The sequence below is a fragment of the Silurus meridionalis genome, chromosome 11, assembly GCF_014805685.1.
Source record: "Silurus meridionalis isolate SWU-2019-XX chromosome 11, ASM1480568v1, whole genome shotgun sequence".
Taxonomy (NCBI): Eukaryota; Metazoa; Chordata; class Actinopteri; order Siluriformes; family Siluridae; genus Silurus; species Silurus meridionalis.
The window spans coordinates 14,384,395-14,411,076 of record NC_060894.1 but is presented as its reverse complement, the minus strand read 5'-3'; the positions used below and the strand labels follow the sequence as shown (position 1 = coordinate 14,411,076).

General features: G+C 35.6%; 1 protein-coding gene across 1 annotated transcript in view; it reads left to right on the top strand.

Annotated features, from left to right (window-relative positions):
• The first annotated feature begins 11,253 nt into the window (after positions 1-11,253).
• Positions 11,254-26,682, top strand: part of frem2a (FRAS1 related extracellular matrix 2a) — a 64,895-nt gene continuing 49,466 nt past the window's right edge. Inside the window, exons 1-2 of the mRNA XM_046862055.1 lie at positions 11,254-16,312; positions 19,991-20,080. Coding sequence (XP_046718011.1) covers positions 11,296-16,312; positions 19,991-20,080 — 5,107 coding nt within the window. The 5' untranslated portion in view covers positions 11,254-11,295. The remainder of the gene's footprint in view (positions 16,313-19,990; positions 20,081-26,682) is intronic.

Here is a 26,682-nt window from a genome sequence, read left to right as displayed (position 1 = left end):
GAAATATGACCACATCACCCCTGTTTTAATCAGTCTACACTGGCTCCCAATCAAATCTCGCATTGACTATAAAATATTACTACTGACGTATAAAGCACTTAACGGTTTCGCACCGCAGTATCTGAGTGAACTTCTGTACCAGTATGATCCTCCACGCCTACTTAGATCAAAAGGTGCTGGCTATCTGTTGGTTCCTCAAATAATGAAGACTACAGCAGGGGGCAGATCTTTCTCTTATAAAGCCCCACAGTTATGGAACAGCCTTCCAATCAGTGTTCGGGACTCAGACACAGTCTCAGTGTTCAAGTCGAGGTTGAAAACGTATTTATTTAGTCAAGCCTTTTATCAGTAGATTTCTCTTAGGTAAAGGCACAGATCTGGAGGGAACATGGATATAGAGTGTTTGGTGAACTGGTATATTTGTATGCTGTCGTCCCTCACATTCACACGCTCACTCAGGTTTGTTGACGGTGGTGTGGTGGGTCGCCTCATCCCAGAGATCCCTCATGTCTGTGTTACCTTCTGGTTCTCCCTTTTAGTTATGCTGCCATAGCGAGTCTTGCCGGAGTCCAAACTGCACAGTGACATTAACTTTCATACACCAATAGTTACACTTAATAATCCATATCCTTCTCTTCCCGTCACCCTCTCTCTCTCTCTCTCTCTCTCTCTCTCTCTCTCTCTCTTCGGTCGAGTTAAACATGCTCCTGAGGCTCCAGTGACCACTGTTCCTGCCCCTCTCCTCCTTGGATCTTCACACTTCTGTGCAGCTCGGGACGGTCTCTTAATTCCGGAGTAGAACGGGTGCTTTGAGGACGGATTGACTGTAGTTGGTGTCGGCGGTCTGCTGCACTGACTCGGAGTGCAGTTTGCTTCTGATCATCATCACTGTACCCCACAACATTGTATATCTGCTTCAAATGGACATTTGGTGCAACCCAGATGAGGATGGGTTCCCTCTTGAGTCTGGTTCCTCTCAAGGTTTCTTCCTTATGCCATCTCGGGGAGTTTTTCCTTGCCACAGTTGCTCATCAGGGACAAACATACTTACAAAGAACATATTTATGTTTAATCACCACATTATCTGTGTAAAGCTGCTTTGAGACAATGTTCATTGTTAAAAGCGCTATACAAATAAAAATGAATTGAATTGAATTGAATTGAATTATACTAAATTGTTCCTTGGTGTAATTAAGTGTATAGATTGGGTCTTGCTGATTCCATCCTTATTAATATTGTTGTGTTTAATTTGGTCTTTGAATCATAAAAGAATGAAATATGAAATAATGGACAAACCGTATTTACATTTCATGCTTCTAATCATTTTAGCTAATCTTGTTACCAGACCCTGAACATGTTTGCACTAAAAGATTTGCTGTGTTGCTCTGTTAAAAATTTCCAGAACCACATCAAATCATTAACAATGCAATCCAGATAGCTCAGTAATCCTGTAACAATGAATGGGTTCCTAGCATTTTAAATGTCCAGTCGTTTTAATCTAGAAAACTGGACTTGTTACACTGTTGAAGACATTTCATAATGAACTATAGAGAGTTTCCTAATAAGCTTTCTTATTGTCTGATATTGGAACTACACATTCACAGATTATTAGAACCTACAGTATAGGACAGCTGAAAATACTCTTTGGGGTGTTGCTAGCCACTATTAAAACCTCTTACTACAAATGCTGCATCTGTAAGGTTAGCAGCATTGCTCTGGCAGAATCTACTAGAGCATCTGTGCCATCAAAATCAGGCTCTGAAACCGCTTTTACCCTGAGGCAATCAGACTCCTCAACACACTACTGCCTTCAAACACCCACCTGGACTAATCAAACCCTTCCCAAGACCTGCGATTATAGAAGCATTAATGCACACCTGCATTCTTTGATTCTATTGGACATTTGCTGCTGGTATGAAGCACTTTCTTACTTGCTGCTTCTCTATTCGTCACAGTTTGCAGAATGTATTCACTAGTTTCTTCAATCCATATCTGTCCTGTTGTCCTGTTTAGTTAGTTTACACTGTCTGTAATATTTATTTTATTGTGTATTTATTGTGCAATGTTTTGCTCATTTTAACACTGCAGTGTATTTGATTATTGCTTGATACTGCATGTTATCTTCATTCACACTGCTGGGAAAAAAAACTACACTGGATCTTCTGACATTTCACTGACTATTGAGCTACCAATGGTTATTGATCTGCTATTAAGTTAATCATACGGAATGTGCTCTTAATAATGTCCTGAACATTACTGAGTCATTGAACAGACTTCATTTTTTGTGAATTTATATACATGTTTAAAAAAAAAAAGAAGGATGCCTTGAAGACTGCATTATTGGGGTCAGAAATGTAGAGTTACCACACTTGGCACTTTTCTTCTCTATTCTCGGTGAATTTCCTCTGTATGCTTTTTCTTCTCTTGTAATAGACAGCCATCTGCCTTTTTCACAGTAGAATTGAGCCCAGGATCACATAATCTTCTCAGTTCACACCGTCTTCTCTTGATAAACAGTAAAACACGATCAGTTTTCTGCTCGTTTCCAATATCATTGAGCTTGCAGGTGGAGCCTGCATGTGCAACAGCCATATCTGCCCATCCTCCATGCAAACTCAATTAGATTTTATTTTAGATAGCTGCTTCTGATGGAAATTTGTGGTTTCTCCACATGCTGAGTGACAACTCAGAAAACAGAAGTGCTAAGCTTTTATTTTATTTTGTTTCATTGCTCTTTCTGTTCTTTTTTTTTTCCACCTACAGTTCATTTTATTCTACTCTCAAAAGCTCTTTATTTGTCTTTTGTGCTTGTGGGAAAGCTGTAAGAGAAGTATGTAAAAGCCAGCATGCTTACATGATTACATCTTTATCTTCCACGTAATTATGGAGGCACCACAGTACAACATTGCCATCTTCTGGTTGTTTAGGTACTGTTTTACATCATTTAGAGTAATTAGTACCTAAAGAACTCGCAGTACAAACCCATATCAGCCTTTTATACAGTGGGGTCCAAAAGTCTGAGCCCACAATTTATATATATATATATATATATATATATATATATATATATATATATATATATATATATATATATATATATATATGAAATAAAAAATAATGTTTGAAACATTTTAAACAATTAAGTAAATGTATTCATATATTTATTTTTTATTTTTTATATATATTATTAAACTTTATAGTTTATATTTAACATTTAACATTCTGCACTATTTTGAGGTCCACATTCAAGTTTATTTCTATAGTGCTTTTCACAACGGACATTTTAAATAAATAAATAAATAAATAAATAAATAAATAAATAAATAAATAAATAAACCTTTAAGATTCTCTTGGATCTCACTGTATAATCACACCCAGTGTTAAAATTTTATTTAGTGTATAGTCTTATAGTAGTAGTGGCAATAATCCAAAGACACTAAGATTCAATTTTTCTGTTATTATTACATTTAATTCTCAACATTTCTATAAAGAAAAATGAAAAAAAATGTTTAGACAAATACATTTCTGTCCTTAAATGTTAAATTACCAAAGCTGTCTTTGTCAGTTTTGAGATCTGCATTACATTTTCAAAGTTCTTCAACACTATTATTCCATGCAAAGGTTTACATTTAAATAAAAAAATATAGTACCAGACCTCTTGTTTAAAACAGAAATGGATAAGTTCAGTTGTTTAGCTTCATACCAAGTCAACTCTGTAATCACATTATCTGCCTACAATTACATTTGCCTATGTTTTATTTTTTACATACCTTTATGCTTCTTTTCATATAGTGTAAACCTAGAGGCAGTCCACATGGACATAGAGAGAATGTAAGAAACTCTACATAGACAGTAAGTGGACCTCAGAGCCAGGACCCTGCAGCTGTCAGGCACAAACTCTATTTTTTAGGACTCCATCTCAAGCATGGCAGCCATTAAAACTAGGATAGTGAAAAACTCATGAAGCCACCCACTGCACTTTATGAAATACTACTAATCCAACACACTTGGACGAGATTTACCAACTGCTTGTCATTATAAAATTGACTGGAGTTACACTAATAAGCAGAGGGAATGCAAAAAAAAAACCCATCCTTCTCACCCAGTGAACTGGAGCAGTTATCCTCACTTAGACCTTCAGGCACAGATGATCGTGGAATTATTGAGATTCAGCCTTGCATCCTTGTTCTCAGTAAGAAACAAATTAATGTTTTTCAAGGAGCCTTACATTCAGTGGTAGGTAAAGGACAAGTAAAATGCATCCTAAGTAAACAATATTAATTCGCAGCCAATAATGAAATACACACTATGGCCCCCTGTGACATAAATACACAAATACACACCGCACTAAAAATAAGCATTGGGAGTGTTTCTGTGTTAGTGAAAATGATGTAAGTGACATTTCAGCACATTGGTATGTACTTTGGACTATCTCAACTTTCTTATCAGCTCTAGATTACCCGAGAGGCACACAGAATTTATAGTCGCTTGGCAGACACAGTAGTGCAGAAGCTAGCACTCACAGCTCCACAGTCCCTGATTCGAACCTGAGCTAGATATAATAAGCAGACTTGCACATTATTATATAAATTGTTTTTGCTTTGTGAGTTTTGTGTGGGATTTTATGTAGCTCAGTGGTTTTCTTCTTTTTCTGTTTATTCTTGTTTTCTTTTCTGTTTTACAAGTCACACTTCACTCCCTTCCTGAAATTGGAACACATTTCAAATCTACATCAATGGAATTCTCTACACTTAGGATGTGAAGTTATGAACACAAGCAATGCTCACAAATACATTATGTGTCATACAGGCAGTTTTAAAGAGGAAGGAAGAAAGTCAATCGAGAGAGACATAAATTCCAGTGCAATAGACAATGTGATGATGGGTTAACTACAGAGCAGTGGGCATCTCCAAGCAGTCATTATTTTGTCTGTCATTACTTTGCAGCAGACTGTACTTGTGATTACAACCAACACTGTTCAAGGTGGTAGTGAGTTCTCACGCTGTCCCTGCTCACACGCCTGTTCATTAAATGGATGTGTTACAAAAAGAAACAATGAATGTTTCCTCATCTTTTTACCTTGCGCATGCAAGAATTGTACGAATATCATTCTACCATAAGTCACCTAATGCATTTGAAAACTCGTTGATGGCCTCTGGATTGTGCTATGCTCTCCTTGGATGCTTTTAGCACCTCTAAGGTGTCAAAAGCATGGCTGAGTTTAGCAAAAAATCATTTATCCATGTGCTTTCATCAGGTAATATTTTTGAATTTTACATTAAATTACCAGGAAATTTATTCAGAAAAAATCGAATGCACTTTTGGTGGTTTTGATCCTGATCTTTATTACGAATAATGAGATAGCTTTTATGAGATTTTGTTAAGTAAAAAGTTATCTCATTAATCTCATAAAAGATCAGGATCAAAACCACCAAAAGTGCATGAGATTCTTTGTCGTTAGATAGTCACTTTTGTGACTATATAAAGAAATCCTGAGTAAATTTTAGAAATGCAACAGAATTTAGTTATAAGTGGTTTGGAATATAATTTAGAATAAAGTTTAGTGCACACATAATAATATTAATAATAATTATAACAACACAAAAATGTTCTGTACAAAACAATTTAAGACAAGGATTTTTGAATAGCGTCTGAGAACACAGTTTTACAGTGTTGTAACTGGTGCTGTAATTACAGAGAGCAACTGAAAATGTCATGGTTAAGAACAAAGGACTTTATGGGCAATCCTGAAGAAGTTCTAACAGCTGGCAACTTTATCACAATTTTTTTTTTTTAACATGAACCTGACTTCCAGTATGGTTGTTCAAAAAAGGAAGGATTGCATTAAAAAGCTGTAAAGACACCAAAAAAACAAAAAACAAAATTCCCATTGTGTGTCCCCTGTGTCAAAAACTTTTTGTCTTACAGTTTTGATTTTGTAAAAATAAATCAATAAATATAATTATTTAAATAAAAGAAAAACCACAATAAGACGATGCAGAGGATCACTCTGTTAGTAATTCATAGTAAGCATTGTATCAGACATGTTAAGTGATAATTGGTGGGGAATGTGCACTGTATATTGTACACATGAATTCAGAAACAGTAAATGTTGCTTCAGCCCAGCTTTAGGCACAAAACAAGTGAGGCTGCATTGTGTCTGGAGTTGCAGATGATAAGAAGAGAGAAGAAGCCAAACCGGATAAAAGATAAATTAGACCAATACTTGTCTGTACAATACAAGAAAATCATTTAGGACTGATGGAGTTTTAGCAATTTACTTTTAACCCATTTGTTTATACTCTAATTGTCTTAAAGTTAAATAGACAACACATAATGGCTAGTGATTTACTGGAGGTGTGCTCTTTTGTATTTATGTATTTCAAAATCAGTTACATCAGGCAACAGTGAGTCATCTATTGAGTCTGCTCATTCGCAGGTCTATATTAATTGCACTTTTTTTTTTGCTTGTTTGTCTGATTTATGGCCAGTGTTTTAACACTATTTTGCAGAAATAAATACACAGATAAATCAATTATATGGAGGACACAGATCATTAAATTATATACTCTGTAAACTATCAGAGCTGTTTTGTTTTTTTATGTTAAATGTTCAGCTTTTTCAATTTGTATTTAGTAATTAGTGGGTCTATTCTAGTTATGAGAAAGAGAGAATCAATAATGCAGATTATGTTGCCTCATAAACCAGAAACATTCGCTCTCTGAGTGGTTACCTGATGTCATGTTAATTAAACACCTGCTGGAGATTTTAGACTCGCTTGTTAGACAGGGATCCCCACTACCAGATTTAAAAGTCCAACTAATAGAATATTATTTAGAAGAAAAGTGTTCTTTTCAATAATGTTCCAGAATCTTGTACGATCTTCACCAAGGCATTTTAGACTACCTTCTTGAGGCTGCTTACTTAGACACCTTATATAGTTACCTTTATATTGCCTCCTGTTTATAGATTGGCACTTAATTACTGTTGTCATTACTATTCAAGCCTAGCACTAATGCATTATTCGTTATTGCCCCACTAAACTCGCTTATCTGTTTTTAAACCTGAATTGACATGTATATGGACATTCGGGGCAACCCAGATGAGGATGGGTTTCCTCTTGAGTCTCAAGCTTTCTTCTGTATGCCATATCGGGGAGTTTTTCCGTGCCACAGTCGTCACCGGCTTGCTCATCAGGGACAAACTTACTTATAAAGAACATATTCACTTTTAATCACCACTTTATCTGTGTAAAGCTGTTTTAAGACAATGTTCATTGTTAAAAGCGCTATACAAATAAAAATGAATTGAATTGTATATGTATGCATGTATAATCTAAATTTGTTATAACCAGTCTCTCACTTAGCATTCACTCACTGTCTCTTCTTTGTGCTCTCTATCTACTTTTCTCAAAATAGATCAGCCAAATGTTCAGATGCACATGTATGAATAATCTAGGGCTGTCAAAATGAACACGTTATTAACGCATTAGCGCAAATTAATTTTAGCGGCACAAATGTTATTAACGTGCGATTAAGGCAGTGCACATTTCTGTTTGACCATTTTTATAAAAAGAAATATAAATAAATAAATAGATAAATATAAAAGAGGCAAAAAACCTTCACTGCAACATGCATTTAATCAAAAGAATTTTCTTTACTCATATATAAATAAAAAAAAAAAACTTCACCGTAATTGTTTTAATCACTAAACATTTAATTTACTGATGCGCCAAGTCTCAAATCAATCACCAAAATACGGCATGATGCACACATCCGGCAATTACAACCGCTCCTGTGTAAACATAGCAAAAGTTGCCTTGGTGTCCTGATGATTTACGCCATTGAAACATTATAATTTAAAACATATACAAGCTTGCGTAAGTAAATTTCTCAGTGCAAAGAAAGAGAAGTAATGGGAAACTGGTATTTCTATGTTCTTTTTTTATGTGTCTAATAGACATGAACAAGTTCTTTAAGAAAACATCTATGACCTTTGAAACATGTCTAGTTTTAGTAGATTTACATAAAGCATCCATAGTTGTCCATGCCCATGTTGATTAAAGTATGAAAAGTATTCATTTAATGTACTTTTAAAACAGATAAAAATGTGCAATTAAGTTGTGATTAATCATGAGTTAACTGATGACAATTGTGCGATTAATCGCAATTAAATATTTTAATCGATTGACAACTTCGAAATAAACATTTATCCCTTACATTTTCTAATTTGGTCAAAATGAACAATCCAAAACATAGCATACTTCATCCTTTTGCTGATTTTCAGTAATTGTTTTATTCTAGTGTGGACTCTGGGAAAAATTTGTATGTGAAGTGAGACATTATGCTGGATATAATGCAAGTCCATTGCAGGGCACAGTGCACAAACACACTCAGACACTCACAGCACCTAGGCAAATTATTCATTTACTACCAGAACCATGGCACCACTTCCTCACTATACCCATTTACCCCTGTTTTTTGGAAAATAGCCTTAATCAAACTGGATGTGTTTTAATGTATTGCATGATTTAGAAAATTTATTTTTTTTAAGTCTTATAATAACTTATTTTATAAATCAAATCTTAAAAACCTATATTTTATTCACAATAGAGCAAAGACATGTTTACACTTAGGAAATGTACTGTTTTTTGTTTTTTTGTTTTTTTTTTAATTAAAGTTTGAATTTGATAGCTGCAAAAACGTAGGAAAAGGGACAACAAACAGCTGGACGAAGATTTTGCAACTAATTAGGTTAATTGGCAGCAGGTCAGTAACAAGAGTGGATGTTAAAAGAGTATCTTAGAGAGCATCTCAGAAGGAAAGATGTGCAGAGGTTCACCAATCTCAGAATAATGTTTCTCAATCTAAAATTGCGAAGACTTTCAATATCTCACTTTAAATATCCCATGCATAATATCAGGAGAAATCTCTGTGCACACGGAACAATGGCAGAAATCAGTATTAACACTGCATTTGAAACAGCCATGATTTTGTAATGGGAATTACTGCATTGACTCAGTAACACCTCCAAAAATCAGTTGATGTCGCCATGTCATTCACAAATGCAGGTTAAAGCACTATCATGCAAAGAAGAAGCGACATGTGATCCAGAACCAACATCATCTTCACTGAATCACAACTTTACAATTTTAATTTAAAAACATGCTGAGACAAAGTGGAAAATTGTTCTATGGTCGGACTAATTGTAATTTTGAATTCTTTTTGGAAACCAGGTACACTGTGTCCTCCGGACTATAAAGGAGAGGGTGCTCAGTTTAAAACCCTGCATCTCTGATGCTATATGGGGTGCACCAGTTGAAAGATTTGGCACATAATGAAATGAAGAACACGACATAAAGGACTGCTGGATTTGTAGGCAGCCAGAATCCTGTATCTAGTGGGACAACATTTCGCTCTGAAAACTCCAGCAACTGGTCTCAATTTTTAACTTAAAATGGTACATTACAAGTTAACCATTGTTTTCTATGTACTATTGTAAAGAAAATATAGGTTTATGAGATTTGCAAATCATTACATTCTGGCATTGGGTTTATATAAATACTGCATAAATGTATGTTAGCATGATCAAGTTATTATTTGCTTGCATTTATGCTCATTAGTTTGCCATGAGCAGGATCACAAAGCATCTGAAGGGTTTTTCTATACATATTGTTTATATTGATTACAATTGACATGCATCTAAGTTATAGATAATTATAGATATTTTATATTTGCTGAAAGCATTTTCTTGCCCCCTGCTTGTCTGAGGCACCAGACTCCTATTTAATGAGGGTTGGGAGATGATTTGAGGTTTGCAGGAAAGTTCCCAGCACACAGAGGTGACACTGTGCTGACTGTGACCTCTCATTCTCTAATGAGGGAGCTGAAAACGGAAGGACAAAGAACAACGTCCTTCCACAAAACCTGACAGCTGGTGAGGTCGCCCTGGAATAACAGAGTGAAAAAAAATCAAACACTTGTCCTAACCACAAGGAGAGCACAGACGTTTGAATCAAACCCCTGAATTTTAGACAAACTGACTGCCATTTTACCACAACAAACCAGAGGCAGCACATGAATGCATTCTTTTCTACTTTATTACCTATGCTAGGTTTATTTATTGTTTTGGTTCCATGACAGCAGTTGTGGTCTTTTTTCTTTTCATAGTAAAAGATATCATAACCAACTATTATAAAAATGATCACCCATCCCCCTTTCAGTACAATTACGTTTGTCATGCCATACATGAAAATATTGAATAAAAGGACCAGCTTCATGTTTTACATTACAGATCAATATAGGCATTCAACTCTGTTGTACTGTACAATAAATTGGATAATTTCTTATTGTACTGCAAGTTTTACTGCAATAAAACTTTGAAAATAAAACTGTTTTATTTAAGCAGATTGCAGTCATGTTTTTCATTTATTTATTTATTTATTTATTTTTAAATATGATGAAATCATAAATGAGAGGAAACATGGCAAAGTTTTACATTTTATTAATATTATATTTGGTATAATAACATCATTTATTGTCAGCACACGGCCCTCAATGAAGTTTTAAATGTTGCCACCTCTGATTTAAAGTATAAACTGAGAAAAAGTTTGGCTTCACCAGTCTGGCTCCACCAGCAGGTGGAGCCAGAAATCACACGTTTGGATTTAAATGGCTTTCTGTTCTTTTTTTTTTTTTTTGCTGGTTTATTTATTTACTTATTAAATATATGTCTTGGTTTATTTCAAGTGTTTAAAAAGAAAAAGAAAAAACGTTTACAGATGTTCTAAAAAAGAAATGATGAATATTATTAGTGTTTTTAACGTGGCACCCAAATAATAGCATGTCTACCAAATATATGCATCTAAAAATAATGCAGGATTTAGACTTCAAGGCGTTTTAAAGAAAGACAGAGAAACGTGTGTAGATCAATGCTTCCCAATCCTGGTCCTGAAGAACCACAATGAAGCACACTGCAACTCAGCAAGGAGTGTCCATTAGTTAGGGAAAACAAACAGATGAAGAGATGAGGTATCTCAAGATCAGGGATGGGTACGAGCAGGTCGCGATGGGCGTGTGCACCATCTTCCAGGTTCTCAATCAAACAGGCTTATCCAATAGAAGGACTCGGTGGGCGTGTCGCGCTACACACGCTTCTCACGCGTCCATTCAGACCAAGTTAAAACTCAGTGCGCGCTCGCCAGTGGCTCGACGATGGCACGGGTGGATCCCGAAGCGCGCGCTCGGGGTTTCCCAAACTTTTCCTAACCAGTGTTTCTTTCCAGACGTGGATTGTATGAAAGAGGCTTATTCATTCGTTTCTGAATCAATCAAGCGCATCATGGAACTCTGTATAGGGCTTGTTTTCTTGTCCTTGGTGGCAGGTTGTTATGGACGCCACGCCGGCGCGCACGGACTGTCTTACGCGCACAAAACGGAGCTCTCCGAGGACTCGATCCTTGTAGCGAACAACAGGATACGCGTTCCCTTCGGGAGATCGGTTTTCATTGATCCTATCAACGATTTGGTGATTGAAGTACAGCCGGGAGACAAGTGCAGCTTAATAGTCTTGGATAATGATCCGCTGACCCAAAGACCTGGACATCTTTCACCCAAAAAGTTCCCATGTGAATTCGGACCCAATGATGTGAAATACTCGCATTTGGGCTCCAGGAGCCCCAACGCGGACAGAGTGAGGCTGCAGCTCAGGTACGACACTCAGACTGAAACGGTCATCATCCCGTTCATGCTGGAGATAGAGGTCCTTTTCACCCAGTTGGAGATAGTTACTAAAAATATGCCTCTCACTGTAGATAAACTCCATGGCATTAGCAATTCAATTGACAGAAGAATCCTGGAATTTACATATGATAGAAACTCTGAGCAATGTGAGGTCACATCACTGGCTGCAAGCAGTTCACTCCCTAGATATGGTGAACTTAGTGATAAATTGGAGAAAACGATAGACTGTGATGCTTTTCTCCGAGCAGATATTCGCTACAAGCACACTTCTATACAAAAGTCTCCAAACCGGGATTATATTCCGATGGTCGTGGAACTGAGGAACAAAGAAAATAATCTACTGAAGCAAGAATTCTTTCATATCATGACCCGCATAAGAGAAGGTGTGCAAAACAGTCCTCCCAAACCCAGCTTTCTAGCCATGATGATGATGGAGATTGACCAGTTTGTTATGACTGCTTTAACTTCTGACATGTTGGCTGCAGAGGACACTGAATCCGATCCAGATGATCTTATTTTCAACATCACCACCCCCTTCTCGTTCGAGGAGGGTTACATTGTGAGTACAGATGATAGAAATTTACCAATAACATCTTTTTATCAGCGAGATATAAAAGACCTGAAGATTGCATACAAGCCCCCAAGTATGGATTCAGATACTGAGAGAATAATTCAGATTGAATTTGAAGTTTTGGACACAGATGGTGGAGTTTCCGAGCCATTTGCTTTTATGATCGTTATAAAGCCAATGAACACACTAGCACCAGTGGTGACTAAAAATGCAGGGCAGCTTCTCTATGAGGGTCAGTCCAGACATTTGTTCACTCAGAACAATTTAGAAATCAGCGATGAAGACAACCTGGATAGTGTACGGATAACTGTTGTAAATGGTCTCCGTCATGGTGATCTCACCATTCTTGGCTCCAGCATGAAATATTTCACACCCGCTGATTTGCAAGTTGGTATTGTTGTCTACCAACATGATGGCAGTGACACATACAGCGATAACATCATTTTCAGAATGACAGATGGCAAGAATGAAGTGGAGTTTTTGTTCCCTATTACGATTGTTCCGACTGACGATGAGCCCCCCATTATAAATGCTAACACAGGACTGGTGGTATTTAAAAACCAAATGATTCCCATTTCACCCCTAATGCTTAGTGCAGCTGATATTGACTCTGAAGATTCCACCATTAAGTTCACTATCGATCCTCCACTCTCAACTATTGGTGATGTGCTGCTAAGGCAGTCTGAGGCTCCAGAAGATCCATCCTCATGGAAATTCAACATGGAAGATGGGCTTTATGAGAAAGCTGTGAGAGAATGGTTACAAAAAGACATTACAGATGGGAAACTTTTTTACAGGCACACAGGGCCCCACATCACAGAGGCTGTCACTGATCAGTTTATCTTTAAAGCTCAGGATGACGCTGATCCTCCAAACCAATCAGATGAGAACACCTTCTTCATTAGGATTCTCCCTATTGACGATGTTCCACCTGAACTTTTTCCTGGCACATCTTTACAGATTACTGTCCATGAGTATCAGGTGACTAGTCTTAACAAGACTGTTCTTCGTTACACTGATTTGGATTCTGATGACAGAGATCTGAAATACACAATAACTCAGCCACCAACAGACACAGATGAAAATCATCCTGTCAGATTTGGGTCAGTAGTTTTAACAGAGCAGCCTCACACTGAGGTAAGCGAGTTCACTCAAGCACAAGTGAACCATCATAAGATTTCCTACAGCCCACCAGATATAGAACTGGGCATCACAGCCCATGTTTCACAGTTCCATTTCATTGTTGAAGACACTGCTGGGAACAGTGTAAAAGGGATTTTCACCATATTGGTGCAACCTGTAAACAACAAACCCCCAGAGATAACTAACACTGGCTTCACAGTCTTTGAGCGAGGAATGCATATGATTACAAATGCTGAGCTTGATACTACTGACCTTGATACAGATCGTAAACAGATTTCCTTTACTCTAATTCAGAGTCCGCAACATGGTCAGGTCCAGTTAAGCTTTGCTGATTTAATTAAAGACAGCACTTTCAGCTTAGCAGATATCTCAGAAGGCAGAATCTCTTATGTCCACAATGGGGATGAGACAACCAATGATGCTTTTAAACTCGATGTCAGTGATGGTGTCCATGTTGTACCAATTACAGTAAAAATTATAGTGAAGCCAATTGACGATGAAATGCCAACTTTGACTCTCCCAGCGGGAACTCTTGGTTCTCACGTGTCTGTCTTGGAAAATGGTGCTACTGAAATAACAGTCAGTGTTATCCAGGGGAAAGATGAAGACACAGATGACCTGAGATTGACCTTTATTGTTGAGGATGCCCCTGCATATGGAGAGATCTTGGTGAATGGACTTCCTTCTAACATGTTCACCCAAGCTGATATAATTAATGGTTTGGTGAGATATACCCATACAGGTGGTGAGATTGGGTTTTCCTCAAAAGAGGACATGTTTAACTTAACCCTTACTGACATGTCTGATGAGTGGGCTGTAGGAGGAAATACAATTACTGGAGTGTCTGTTCATGTCACCATTCTCCCAGTGGACAACAAGGCCCCTGTGGTAACAGTGGTACCTACATTTAATGTCACTGAAGGAAACAAAAACATAATTGGAGGCCACCAAATAATTGTTAAGGATGCAGATACACTCACTGAAGATATCTTGTGTACTATCATTGTCCAGCCGAATTCAGGTTATATGGAGAACATCTCTCCAGCACCAGGTTCTGAGAAGTCCCGGTCTGGCACAGCCATTAGTGCTTTTAGTATTACAGACATCATTGATGGCCATATCTGCTATGTCCAAAGCATGCATAAAAGAGTTGAACCAGTTGAGGATAGATTTACATTCAGTTGCTCAGATGGTGTTAACTTTTCAGAGAGACAAATTTTCCCAATTGTAATTATCCCTACCAATGATGAGAAGCCAGAAATATTTATGAGAGAATTTGTGGTGATGGAGGGTATGAATGTCATCATTGACACACCTATATTGACTGGAGTTGATGCTGATATTCCGGTTGAAGATTTGACTTTTATCATTACAAAGCCACCAAAACATGGTTTTATTCTTGACCAGCTAATCACTGGCTCTCTCCCAGTTACTAACTTTACTGTGGAGCAAATCAGGGAAGCTTCTAGCATTATTTATGAGCATGATGATTCTGAGAGCACAGAGGACCAATTTAATGTGATTCTCACTGATGGAAAACATAATGTAGAAGGTACTGTAATGATTATGATTATTGCTGTTGATGATGAGACTCCAAGATTGGCTATTAACGATGGTTTGGAAGTTGAAATTGGGGAGACAAAAGAAATAAATAATAAAATTTTGAAGGCGACTGATTTAGACTCAGAAGATAGCACACTTACCTTTATAATTCGATATGGTCCAGGTCAAGGCATTCTACAGAGAAAAACAGAACATGGGTTTTTTGAGAACATCACAGTTGGGATGAACTTCACACAAATGGAACTGGACAATGGTTATGTTCTCTATACTCACAATGGACAAGAAGGTATTCGTGACATTATAAAGTTTGATGTAACCGATGGTCATAACCCACTAATTGACAGATATTTCTACATATCTGTGAGCAACATTGACAGGGTGTTTCCTGAAGTTATTAGCAAAGGGGTATCCCTGAAAGAAGGTGGAAGTGTGATGCTTACCACTGACCTACTCAGTACAAGTGATCTCAATAGCCCAGATGAAAACCTTGTCTTCACTATCACCAGAGCCCCAGTAAGGGGACATTTGGAAAGCACTGACACTCCTGGAATGCCAATCGTGTCTTTCACTCAACTTCAGCTGGCTGGAAGTAAAATCTACTATATTCACTCTTCAGATGATGAAATAAAGATGGACAGTTTTGAGTTTGAGGTCACTGATGGGTATAACCCTGTTTTCCGCACTTTTCGTGTATCGATAGTTGATGTTGACAATAAAAAACCTGTCCTGACAGTACATGAGCTCTTGGTTTCAGAGGGACATTCAAAACTTATCACACCATTTGAGCTGACTGTAGAAGATCAGGATACAGCAGAGGAATTCCTGAAGTTCACCATCACTCAGTTGCCTATCCATGGTAAACTGCTCTTTAACAACAGCCATCCAGTTACTACCTTCACGAAACATGACCTGAATGAAAACCTAATCAGTTACAAGCATGATGGCACAGAGTCGACTCAGGACAGCTTTTCTTTTACTGTCACTGATGGAACACACACTGATTTTTATGTATTTCCTGATACAGTGTTTGAAACTCGTAGGCCTCAAGTCATGAAAATTACTATTTCATCAATAGACAATGGTGTACCACAAATTGTGGTGAACAAAGGTGTTCAAACGTTGAAGGTCTTGCCAATGAGCCACCTAGGCTATCCTATCACTAGCAAAGTGCTGAAGGCAGAAGACAGGGACAGCATCCCAGACACCCTGGTTTTTTACATCACCACACAACCAGAGCATGGCTACCTGATCAACCTTCAGAAGGGGAATGATTCCATCATTACATTCACTCAAGGTAAAGTCACATACAATATATAATTGTTCAGCTTGTATTTATTTGTCTCACTGTGTTTTCAGGCAATGATGCTGTGTGTAAATCTTGTTTATATCTGATATGCAGAAATGTGTTAATTCAAGACTGAGCTTTTGCCTTTTGTAATATTTATTATATAGATAATGTGTATATCACAATAAGAATCATAGAAAGGAAAAAAAAACAGGTATAGCTGTAAAACCTGCAGAGTTATAATCAGGGATATATATTATTGAAATATAAACAGTGTTGAAAGAAAAAACTGTAATTATGTTTAGGGCCACAAATAATATTTTGCAAGGTTTTGAGCATAAACAAAAATATTTTTTACAATATTTTTGGAATATTAATATGTTTAGTTTTGACTTAAAATATTCTGACAAAATGCTGCAATATTTTGAGAACTAATTTATAATACGTTTTATGGCCAAAAGTATGTGGACAGCTGCTTGTAGTGCCCATATGTGGTTCTTTCCCAAAATGTTGCCACAAAGGTGTCATTGTCTAGTCATGCAATTGTCTAGAATTCCTTTGTCTTATTCCCCCTTACTGAAACTCAGGGTCCCAAACATGTTCCAGCATGACAGTGTCTCTGTGCACAAAGACATGGTTTTTCAAGGTTGGTGTGGAAAACCTTGACCTCAACCCCACTGAACACATTTGGGATGAGATGGAATGCTAAATCCACCCCAGGCCTGCTCTGCTGACATCAGTGCTTGACCTCACTAATGCTTTTGTAGCCCAGTCTACATGCTTTTGTGGCCCAGTCTACACCCAAACAATGCTCCAAAATCTATTGAAAAGCTTTCCCAGAAAAGTGGAGTTTATTATAACAGCAAAGCAGGGACTAAATAAGGAGTGAGAATTCCAAAAAACACATATAAGTATGACGGTCAAGTGTCTATATATCAATGCAATGTTTGTGTTAAAATTAGGGTTTTGTGATGATATACATCCTTTGTATTGTTTTTTTTTTTTTCAATAAAGAAAGAAATAACTGATTATTATTAAATTAGATTAGATTAGAGTATATTAGATTGGAAGTTTGAAATAACTGTGCATAAAAAATATGATTATTTAGAAGTACCAAATAAACTTGGAAAACCTTCCTTTTGAAGGAGAAATCATAGGCAGTGGTTGCCTTCAAGGTTATCGATGGTTACATCAGTGTGTCTTTGAAGGAGGGAATGTGGTTTTAGAGGACAATGCAATGGGGCTTGATTGCAAACCAGAGACTCACTCCTTCAGAATCAATCATTTGAGAGACTGTCATTCACATTTTTTCTGTGAAACTTTATGAATGCAGATCTAATCACTGATTGAATGAAGGCATTAAGGAAACCAATTAGATTTTTTAAATATATTTTCATATGTACAGTAAATTTAAATAAAATTCTATACGAAAAACTAAAATTATTCCTTTAAACAATAAGTGAAAATGTAAATGTGTGTGAGATCTCTTGAGAAAACATTGAATATTCACAATTTTTTTCTTTAGTGTGCATTATGTAAATTCAGCATTTTTAAACAATCATTTTTTAATATAACTGATGATCTATGCAAGTCTAGTGCTTTTTCTGTTAACACTTAAAGGCAAAACACTTAAAAAACACGGAACATTAACTTTTAACCATTAACCACAATGAATTGTCTGTGTTAGCCCTAGGCTTAAAAACTTGATGGGACAATTGGAGCATTTACTTATTTAAATAATTAATTAATGCATATTTCCCTTAGAACACAATGAATTTGTAGCTTGAGAAGGAATTCTTTTTAGACTTTGCCTTAAATTAATGGGCAAAAAGAATTATAAATACTTACTTTATTGTAAATATGTTTGAAATATGTTGTTCACAAAGAGCCTTTTTTATCAGGAATTTCACATTAAGTTCTTACAGAAAGTGAGTTTCTTAACACCAAAACAAACACACTTTTCACATTTCACTGCTAAAGCTTTTGCAAACGTAAACAAGCTTCATCGGGAGCACTCAGTTCCTTGTACATTGAGTTCATTCATTTTTGATTTCCAAAAGAAAATGTAATAAAGAATTACGATGCCTTAAATATCATAATACCTTTTTTAATATTAAAAGCGGAAGAATTTGAAAACTTTACTATTTCTGAACACACACAAACACAAAAAAAGAAATGTATTATTCTTTAGTGTGTAGTAATCAAAATCTCATAAAACCAAATATGATCAATGACCTTAAGTGAAAAATATTTTCAATCTAAAATCCTAACCTGTAATTAAAAAGTGAATTTTATTGGTGGTCTTTTCTTAGAAAGAATGTCCACTCTTTAGCCATTTGTGCTAATGATAAATAATGTGATACAAACTAGAGTAACATTTAGAGATCACAGAAAGTTTAGTAGAACCATTTAGCCATTTTAAGTCAAAGCTACAGTTATAAAAAAAGGCATTGTAACTGAGAAATATATTATTGGTGTTGTTTCAGCCATTAACATTTGATGTAGATATTCATTTTAATCATAAGCCTTAAAGACATTCAAAATTAGAAAGACTATTCAGACCATTTCTGTATTTAGCAAAGTTTGTGATATTGATAATGATAACTTGTATAATTGTTAGATTTTCCATGAGACTTTTTCCCTTGTGCTGAAGCACATCCTAGCAAATACTAAGAAATACTAAACAATTTTGGAATTCATAAAATTCAAAAATGCAATACAAATAAATTGAGCCAAAGATTATCTAGTTGTTGCAAATAATATCTTTTGTAATACATTGTGTTACACAGGATTTCAGACAAAAACATTCTGACAAACAGTGTGTGTTAAATATCAAATTGCAGAATCAAATAGAAGAAATTTTATTGAACTGTAGGGTGAACAAATATCTCTAAGCATGAGTGGGATAGTGTAAGAGCGTGACACTAGAGCATGTCTCATGGGAAAAAGACTTGGCAAACTGTCACATCAGAGCAAACATTGAAGCGGAAGGGACAGTGCCTTTTTTAATTTACACAGCCCTCTACACTTGGCCTAACATGGCACTGTCACAGACTTAGAGGGATAAAATTAAATATTTGATGACAAGAGGCCACACCGTCGCAATGAGAGTAGACACATTACTTTCAATAAGAATTGAAGTTAGCTGTGTGCATAAGAAATCACAGCTTTACGATTTTATGAAATTTCTTTCTGTGGTATCAATAATGCAGGCCATAGGGCACGGAATGGCACAGCATGGCAAGAAGTGGGAAATGGGGATGGTACTTACATACAACCTGAGTTTTTTTTTTTTTTTGTCCCTATATTTTATTAATGCTTTGCAGATAACTGGCTTTATTTGAGAGATGGAGTGAAGCAGTTGTCAACAAAATGGGTGTTAGAATCCTATCTTTAAGACTCATGGACTGGTCTGTCATTAGAAAAGGGTCAATCAGCCATTTAAAGCAGGAAATTAACTGTCTTCCAGGTTGAACTGTGTGAAAACTCTACTTCCCTTTACAGATTTAATGCAATTCTATTATTTATGAATGATAATAGAAATAGTAAATCAATGCTCAATGCTAAGCTTCTTATTAATAGTAGCATGCATTACACATTATGTTGCTGTTAGATCCCTGGGTGTGCATGTATTGGATTTGTTTTGTACTGTAATTAACTTGTTAAGATTTCTTTTTGTTTTCTCAGCCGACATTGATGACCTGAAGATCTGCTATGTGCTGAAAGATAACAACAATGCCACCAGTGACACCTTTATATTTTATGTTGAAGATAATGGTAAGTTTCCTTAAGTTTGTTTGGAGTGTATTAATTATTTCTTTATTTGACCTTTTCTATTATTTCTATAATGAAATCTCTAATTTAATCTATTCAGAACCTACCTAGTCCCAAAACGGGTAATCTAATACAATTTATTAAGGCTTTTGTTTAATTAGCTGTAGAATTGCTAGAAATAGCAACCCTATAGCTCTTAAATGCCAAACAGACTTGAACTCGTACTTAATATTCATTTGCAGCAAACAGATGACAGACAAAAAAAAACAACCATATTGGTTCCTGCACATTTGATCTGTTTGTCCGGATTGTCTCCTTCCTCTATAAATGAGAACAAACAAATCTAAAAGCCTAATTGGGCTTTATTGAAAGTGGCTTTTCTCCCTCTAGCAAGACCAATATTAGCCTTTTGTCTGAGTCACAAAGTCAGACAGAGGGGTGGCTTGTTAGGACGGCCAACAGTACAAAAGGGCATTTGATATTTAAGACCAGAGGCAAGATAGCAAATAATTACAGCTTAGGTGTGGGAGAGGAGACTGTTTTCCTGCCCAGGGTGACAATTACCCTGCATATTACAGGGCATGTTTAAGTGTGAACTGCTGGATAAACATATACTTTTGGCATACAAAACCAGATGGCTATAACTCGGTGTGTTTTCCAAATAACGTACCCGTTACTACTTTTTCTTTTGTCCACACATTATTTCATACCTTTTACTTGAGAATTTGGTGTGCCCCTAATTATGAAGTTCTCTCTAATTCACCTGCAGGTCTAGTGTAATTAGCCTCGAACAGGACAATGTTAAATGGCTGAATTTATTTCTTTTTTTCCACTGCTTGAGAGGTTTGTCCTTCCACAGTATTCACATCATATGGGGAAATTTTATCTCTGTGTCTTTTCATATAGCGAGGCCTACAGTTAGAGAAATAAGAATGCTTTAACTTTTGGTATGTAATGAGGCTACATATTGCTCCATCATGACCTATGGGTTTTTATGATGTTTGCCTATAAGCCTTTAAGATTGCTTCACCTCTCCAGAGCTGAGGGCATTTCTTTTTGCAGAAGGCAACCTAACTGTTTGGAAGTTTCTCATCTATTTTATTTCAAAGCATTGAACCAGTACAAAAGGGCACTGGCTTACTCACATTATACTACTAGTGTCATCAGGTGATTTCTTTCTTGCTCAGAAATACTACTATAATCTGAAGGTTAAGATAGTTACAGTTCAGACACTACAAACACTTACAGAGCAATTTAGAGGACTTTAAAGATTTTCAGTGGCTTAACTGCAGTGTGGCCCATTTGTCCTGGGAAATGTATTCTCAGCTCTGAAGCTGATTTCATAAGCAATTTAACAGCTGAAGTCGATGTGGAGTGACATTTCAAGAGGCACACTTGTGCGCTCAAGTGTGCAGAGTTACACGTAACACTTACACACATATTTCTTTCTTTCTCTCATTTTCGCTTATCTCTGTCTGTATCTACAGTAGCTTCAGGCTATGGCTACTAGATTTGGCTTCAGGCCCTCTGTTCTTCTATGCAGATCCACATTCTTAGACAGACTCTCTGAGAGCCAAATTTTGAGAGGCCCCAGTTCAAAGATCAAGACAGATAGTGCTTTTTCTAGTTTGTCATGTATCATAAAATGCTATGTAGCTAATAGGTGTTATAGGTCTCATAGGGCAACTTTGGCAATTGTGGACAACTTAGGAATTTTTTCCAAACCTAAAACCCTATTACACAGAAACAATTACATTTTAGAAAAAAAATTGAATGGGTTATTTTTCATGAATACTGAATGCATCTACAAAATGGAATTAATAGTAATTTTAATGTAGCAAGAATGCATCCAGGTTTGTGCCAAAATAATGCAATTAATTATTCAGTGAGACTTTCACTGTTTGCATATTTTATATACATCCAAACTGTTTATCTTGATTCTGCTTTTGCTTTTCATATCTTATAAATATTTGATGTTAATAGGGAAATGGGGTGCCTGGTTTTATGCTCGTAGTCTTTCTCTAGGGACTCTGGTGCACATGGAGAAATACCTGCAGAGATCTCTAGTGCCAGTCAGCTTTTGAACTTTCAGACGTGCCAACCAGTAGCAGGCAAAGACTTCTTGTTAATTGATTTATGAATTGGAGTTGGGAGTCTACAAATGGGTATTTTCTAGTTCCAATAACTCTAAGACAGCAACTTTGAACCTTCCCAAATGAGCAGAGGATAATTATGTTAAATTGAAGCTTAATATTGCATCTCAAAATTGTGACAACTGAACATTTTAACTAAAATGACCAATGTTATGCCATTTCGTGGCATTTGGTGCATATGTTGTATTGCTTCAATTTATAGTGATATCAGCATTTTATTTCAGCTTAGGATAAAGACTTACTTTTAGCATTTGTGTGAACTCAAAAAAAAAAAAAAAAACAACTTCCATAACCACAGATTGGCCATTAATTTTCAAATCCTGAAAATCTTGTGTCCAAAATACGGCAGTACAATCTCAACAGTCCAAGAAATATGTACAGTGATATTCAATGTCAGTCTTCTCTGCCGCTCTAATAAGGCAAGGAAAATGATCTTCAATGTGTTCCACAGACAGTCAGAGTAGAAGTGTTGTTTAATGAGGATTCTTTTTTTTTCTTTTCTTCATTTTTTCAGAGAATGCTACTTACATTCCACACAGTTTGGAGTCTCTCTATAGATGAGGTTTATTTGACAGTCTGTTAAGAGATGTCTGCTTTCTCTGAAATTTAGGCAGATCTTATGCAGTAGACTGGGATCACATTAGATAAATGATTTCTTGGAAGTATTGTTTGTTTGTCAATTGTTCAAAACAACTCACTGCAAACAACAACATTATTTACTTCGTAGATATAGTGGTATATACTCCGATTGCTTTGTAGGACTTTACTTAAGGGAGGTGGTGCCAGGGCTACGTACAATGCACCTACACAAGCTTTTGACTTGCCTAGACTGTCAATTATTTATCTAACACCTTAGTCTAGTGACAGATTGTTGTGTTGTGAAGCTCTCCATATTGATTTGCATTAAAAGCCGTAACAACATTGCAGTTAAGGCTACACTATATGTCAGTCACTTAATGCTGTTAATATTAGGTTACTTACTAAGTGAGGTTATGTAAATCTGATATATGATGCACAAAGCATAAAGGTTTTTCCGAAAAAAATATCAAGTTACATAACACTTAAATTATACTTAGGTATGCGAATGAGAGCTGGCTGTTTGTTTTATTATTTTAAAGATGGAGAGTTCAGCCAGCACTTGCTCTAATTTATCTTATTCCCTCACAACCCATTTTTCTCAGCGGTTTCACTCGTCAGAACACAGCACACAGAGGGCAAGAACCTACTGGGTTTCCCACTCCCTATTTAACAATTACAAATAGCTCCATTAGCTTCCCTGCTTTTGTGTATGCCCCAAACTGACACATCAGATTTATTGGTGGAATTGTAGCTCAGACACTTCAGATGCCTCATTTAGAGTTTGCAAAAGGAGGGACCATTAGCAGAGTGTGTAGATAGATGTAGTAGAAGTAGTAGTAGAAATTACATTCTGTACATCATGTCCGTCCTCTGCTGCCCAGAGTTCCACTGTGCATAAAACTGAACGAAATTAGAAAAAAATATTTGATGAAAATATTTTACATTTAATGAGCATCTTTGGGGATATTAGTTTCTGTGCAAATGTTATGCATCTAATATGGGTAAGGGTTAGGTAGACATTACAGAGAAGGATTGTACTTATAAATAAAAATTATATAAAAATAAAATATAGAATAGATAATCATGTCTTTTGGGAATGACAATTTAATTTTGTGAGCCAGTTCCACTTTAGAAAAGATCATACATGACTCTTTTAGCTGGACCAATAAGTTTCTGTTCACAATAAGCCTTTTAACAATAGTTTCCTACGCATAATGTTATGAAAAAGTTAATATACTGTAGATACTGAAAAATCTGTGTATAATTCAATATATAGTGTTATTTCCAACAAGCATACTAATATATACTAAAATACTTGCCATAGCAGGTACACTTACGTGCCATATATTAGCTTGACAAAATAAGGCCCTGATTTATTAAGATCTGAAATAATGAATGCTCATTTGCCTGTGCAGTACAATAAATAATTTGCATAAAGAATGTGAATGTTGCAGGTGATCCACAGAACAAATTGCCTGAAATACATATCATGCAAAGTTATACAGGAAAACTAAAATCATAAACTTATGAGGAAAAAGACACATATTCTATAAAAAAAAAAGATAAATAATAAATAAATAAAATAGTATATACATGAGGTATATTAATAAATGCTTTTTAAAAATGTGTTGGCATCGAATGTGCAAATGTGGTGAATAGCTAATAAACCATTTTTTCTATGGTTATAATTCGTAAATATTTTGATAACCTGCTCATTTATATAGTGGCATGATATAGATTTTATATGGTATAACTGGATTTTACATGGTCTTTTACTTTTAGCTTGCATATCTTTACAAATTGCACACATACTCAAAGTGATTTTAAGGATTAGCAAATCAAATTGCGGATAAAAAAAATGTTAATTTAATTGATTTAGTTCTGTGTTTATCCCTAAAGGACAAATTCACCAAAAAATGGAATAGATGTGCTATTTTGCTGAGATATATGAAATCTTATTTTTAATTTTATTGATTTACTTTGTACATTTGATACAAGTTTAAGTGCTATTTTATGCTTAAGGTTTACCTTTGATATTCTAGGATATTTAAAACTTTGTGAAATTCATACTAATTAGATTTTGCAGTGCAGCACTCCAGCCAACACTTCTTGTCTTTTTAATATGCTATATAACAGATAATCCACCTCAAGGTGTGCATTACATGATTTTAATGCACAACATGGAGGCAAACCACCTGATGTGAAACGGAGTGCATTAAAATCGTGTAATGCACAACTAGCCGTGTCTTATCCCACATACACCATGGTCAGTTGCCAGCATTGACAAATTAAAGCTGTCTTTGATGTTTGCAGTGAAGAAAATTTGCCCAAAGATAAAAATAAAAGTTAACTTAAAAAATATATATATATATATATATATATATATATATATATAATTTAAATAAATGTAATCTTATCAAACCATTTTATTTCTTACTTTCTGATTTAGAGTATATAAAATAACTAATGAAAATTAATGCTTATTTGTATCGATTTAGACAGTTTTGCAATGCAAACATCAGTGAAAGCTTTAAATTCTAAGTGCTTTTAATGCACTTTGCGGAGGTCATGCATTGCGGAGGTCAACATTTTGCAGTAGATTGCGTAGGCCTGGTTTGACTCATACAGTAAAACTGAAAATGAATGGAAATGAGTCTTATAATTGTTAAGTGTTTTGCCTGTGTTTGAGAGATTGTGTGTACGAGACCGCAGGTGTTTTATAAAGTATATCCAGTTAATAATGTGTAAAGCAGGTTCACTTCTACATAGAAATAAACTTGAACTTGAACTTCATCTTCAACATTTTTATAGCAGTTTGAACTAAAAGATTTTATTCATCTTTCTTTACATTACTCAAAACATATATTGTAGAAAGTTTCAATTTATTCTGGAGCAAGTTTATCCTCTGTGTGCATATATATATATATATATATATATATATATATATATATATATATATATATATATATATATATATATATATATATATATGCAGTAAAGCATGTGCTCATATGCTTTACAAGAAGCTTTAAATCATCTGAGTAGTTTGCGAATTTTTTTAATAAGACTAATATAAAATGTATTTTTTGCAAGATGAACTTTCAAATGTCTGAAAAAAGTATAAATATTATACTTATTCTTAATGAGGTTGTTTAACTAAGTATGGTGGTTGAGATACTGAAGATGCTTGAATCTATGGAGATGTTTGAAGTCTGTGAAGAGTCCTGTAACAATATTTTGGCTTGAGAGTGTGAAAACCCAGCCTGCAGGCAGGCCTAGCGAATTACCATGCACAGGACAGACATGGTGGCTTTCCTTTATATGCAAAATGTAGGACTGGCATGAAACAGAGGGCTGAAGTGAAATAAAGATGTTTTGCATGCATGGGAAATCAGCAGGACAGAAGTTTATCTTGACCCACATATGGCTGCTTGGTACATGACATGAATGGATGTGTGGGTGACTGTGATCACTTCTAGTCATGAATAAGTAAGCGAAAGAGTGAGAGTGAGAGAGAGAGAGAGAGAGAGAGAGAGAGAGAGAGAGAGAGAGAGAATAAGCTTTTAGTTATGCCAAAATACAAATATTATAAGCAATCCTTCACCACTGCTCACCAGGGTCTAATTAAATTGGTTGAACTTTTATTAGAATTTCAATCTTTAGGAACATTACAATTTTATTTGCTTTAGTTGAATTAAATTTTGAGTTGGATTAAGTATGTCACAATATGATTAGAATATTATTCTTTTACAGCTCTATACATTTGTTTTATTTTTGTAGCCTTCATCTAATTTTTCCAGTATCGTATTTAAAACCCAGTGATTTTTATCCATCATTAAAAGCATTAAGCTTATTGTGCCATAGGTTTATTTT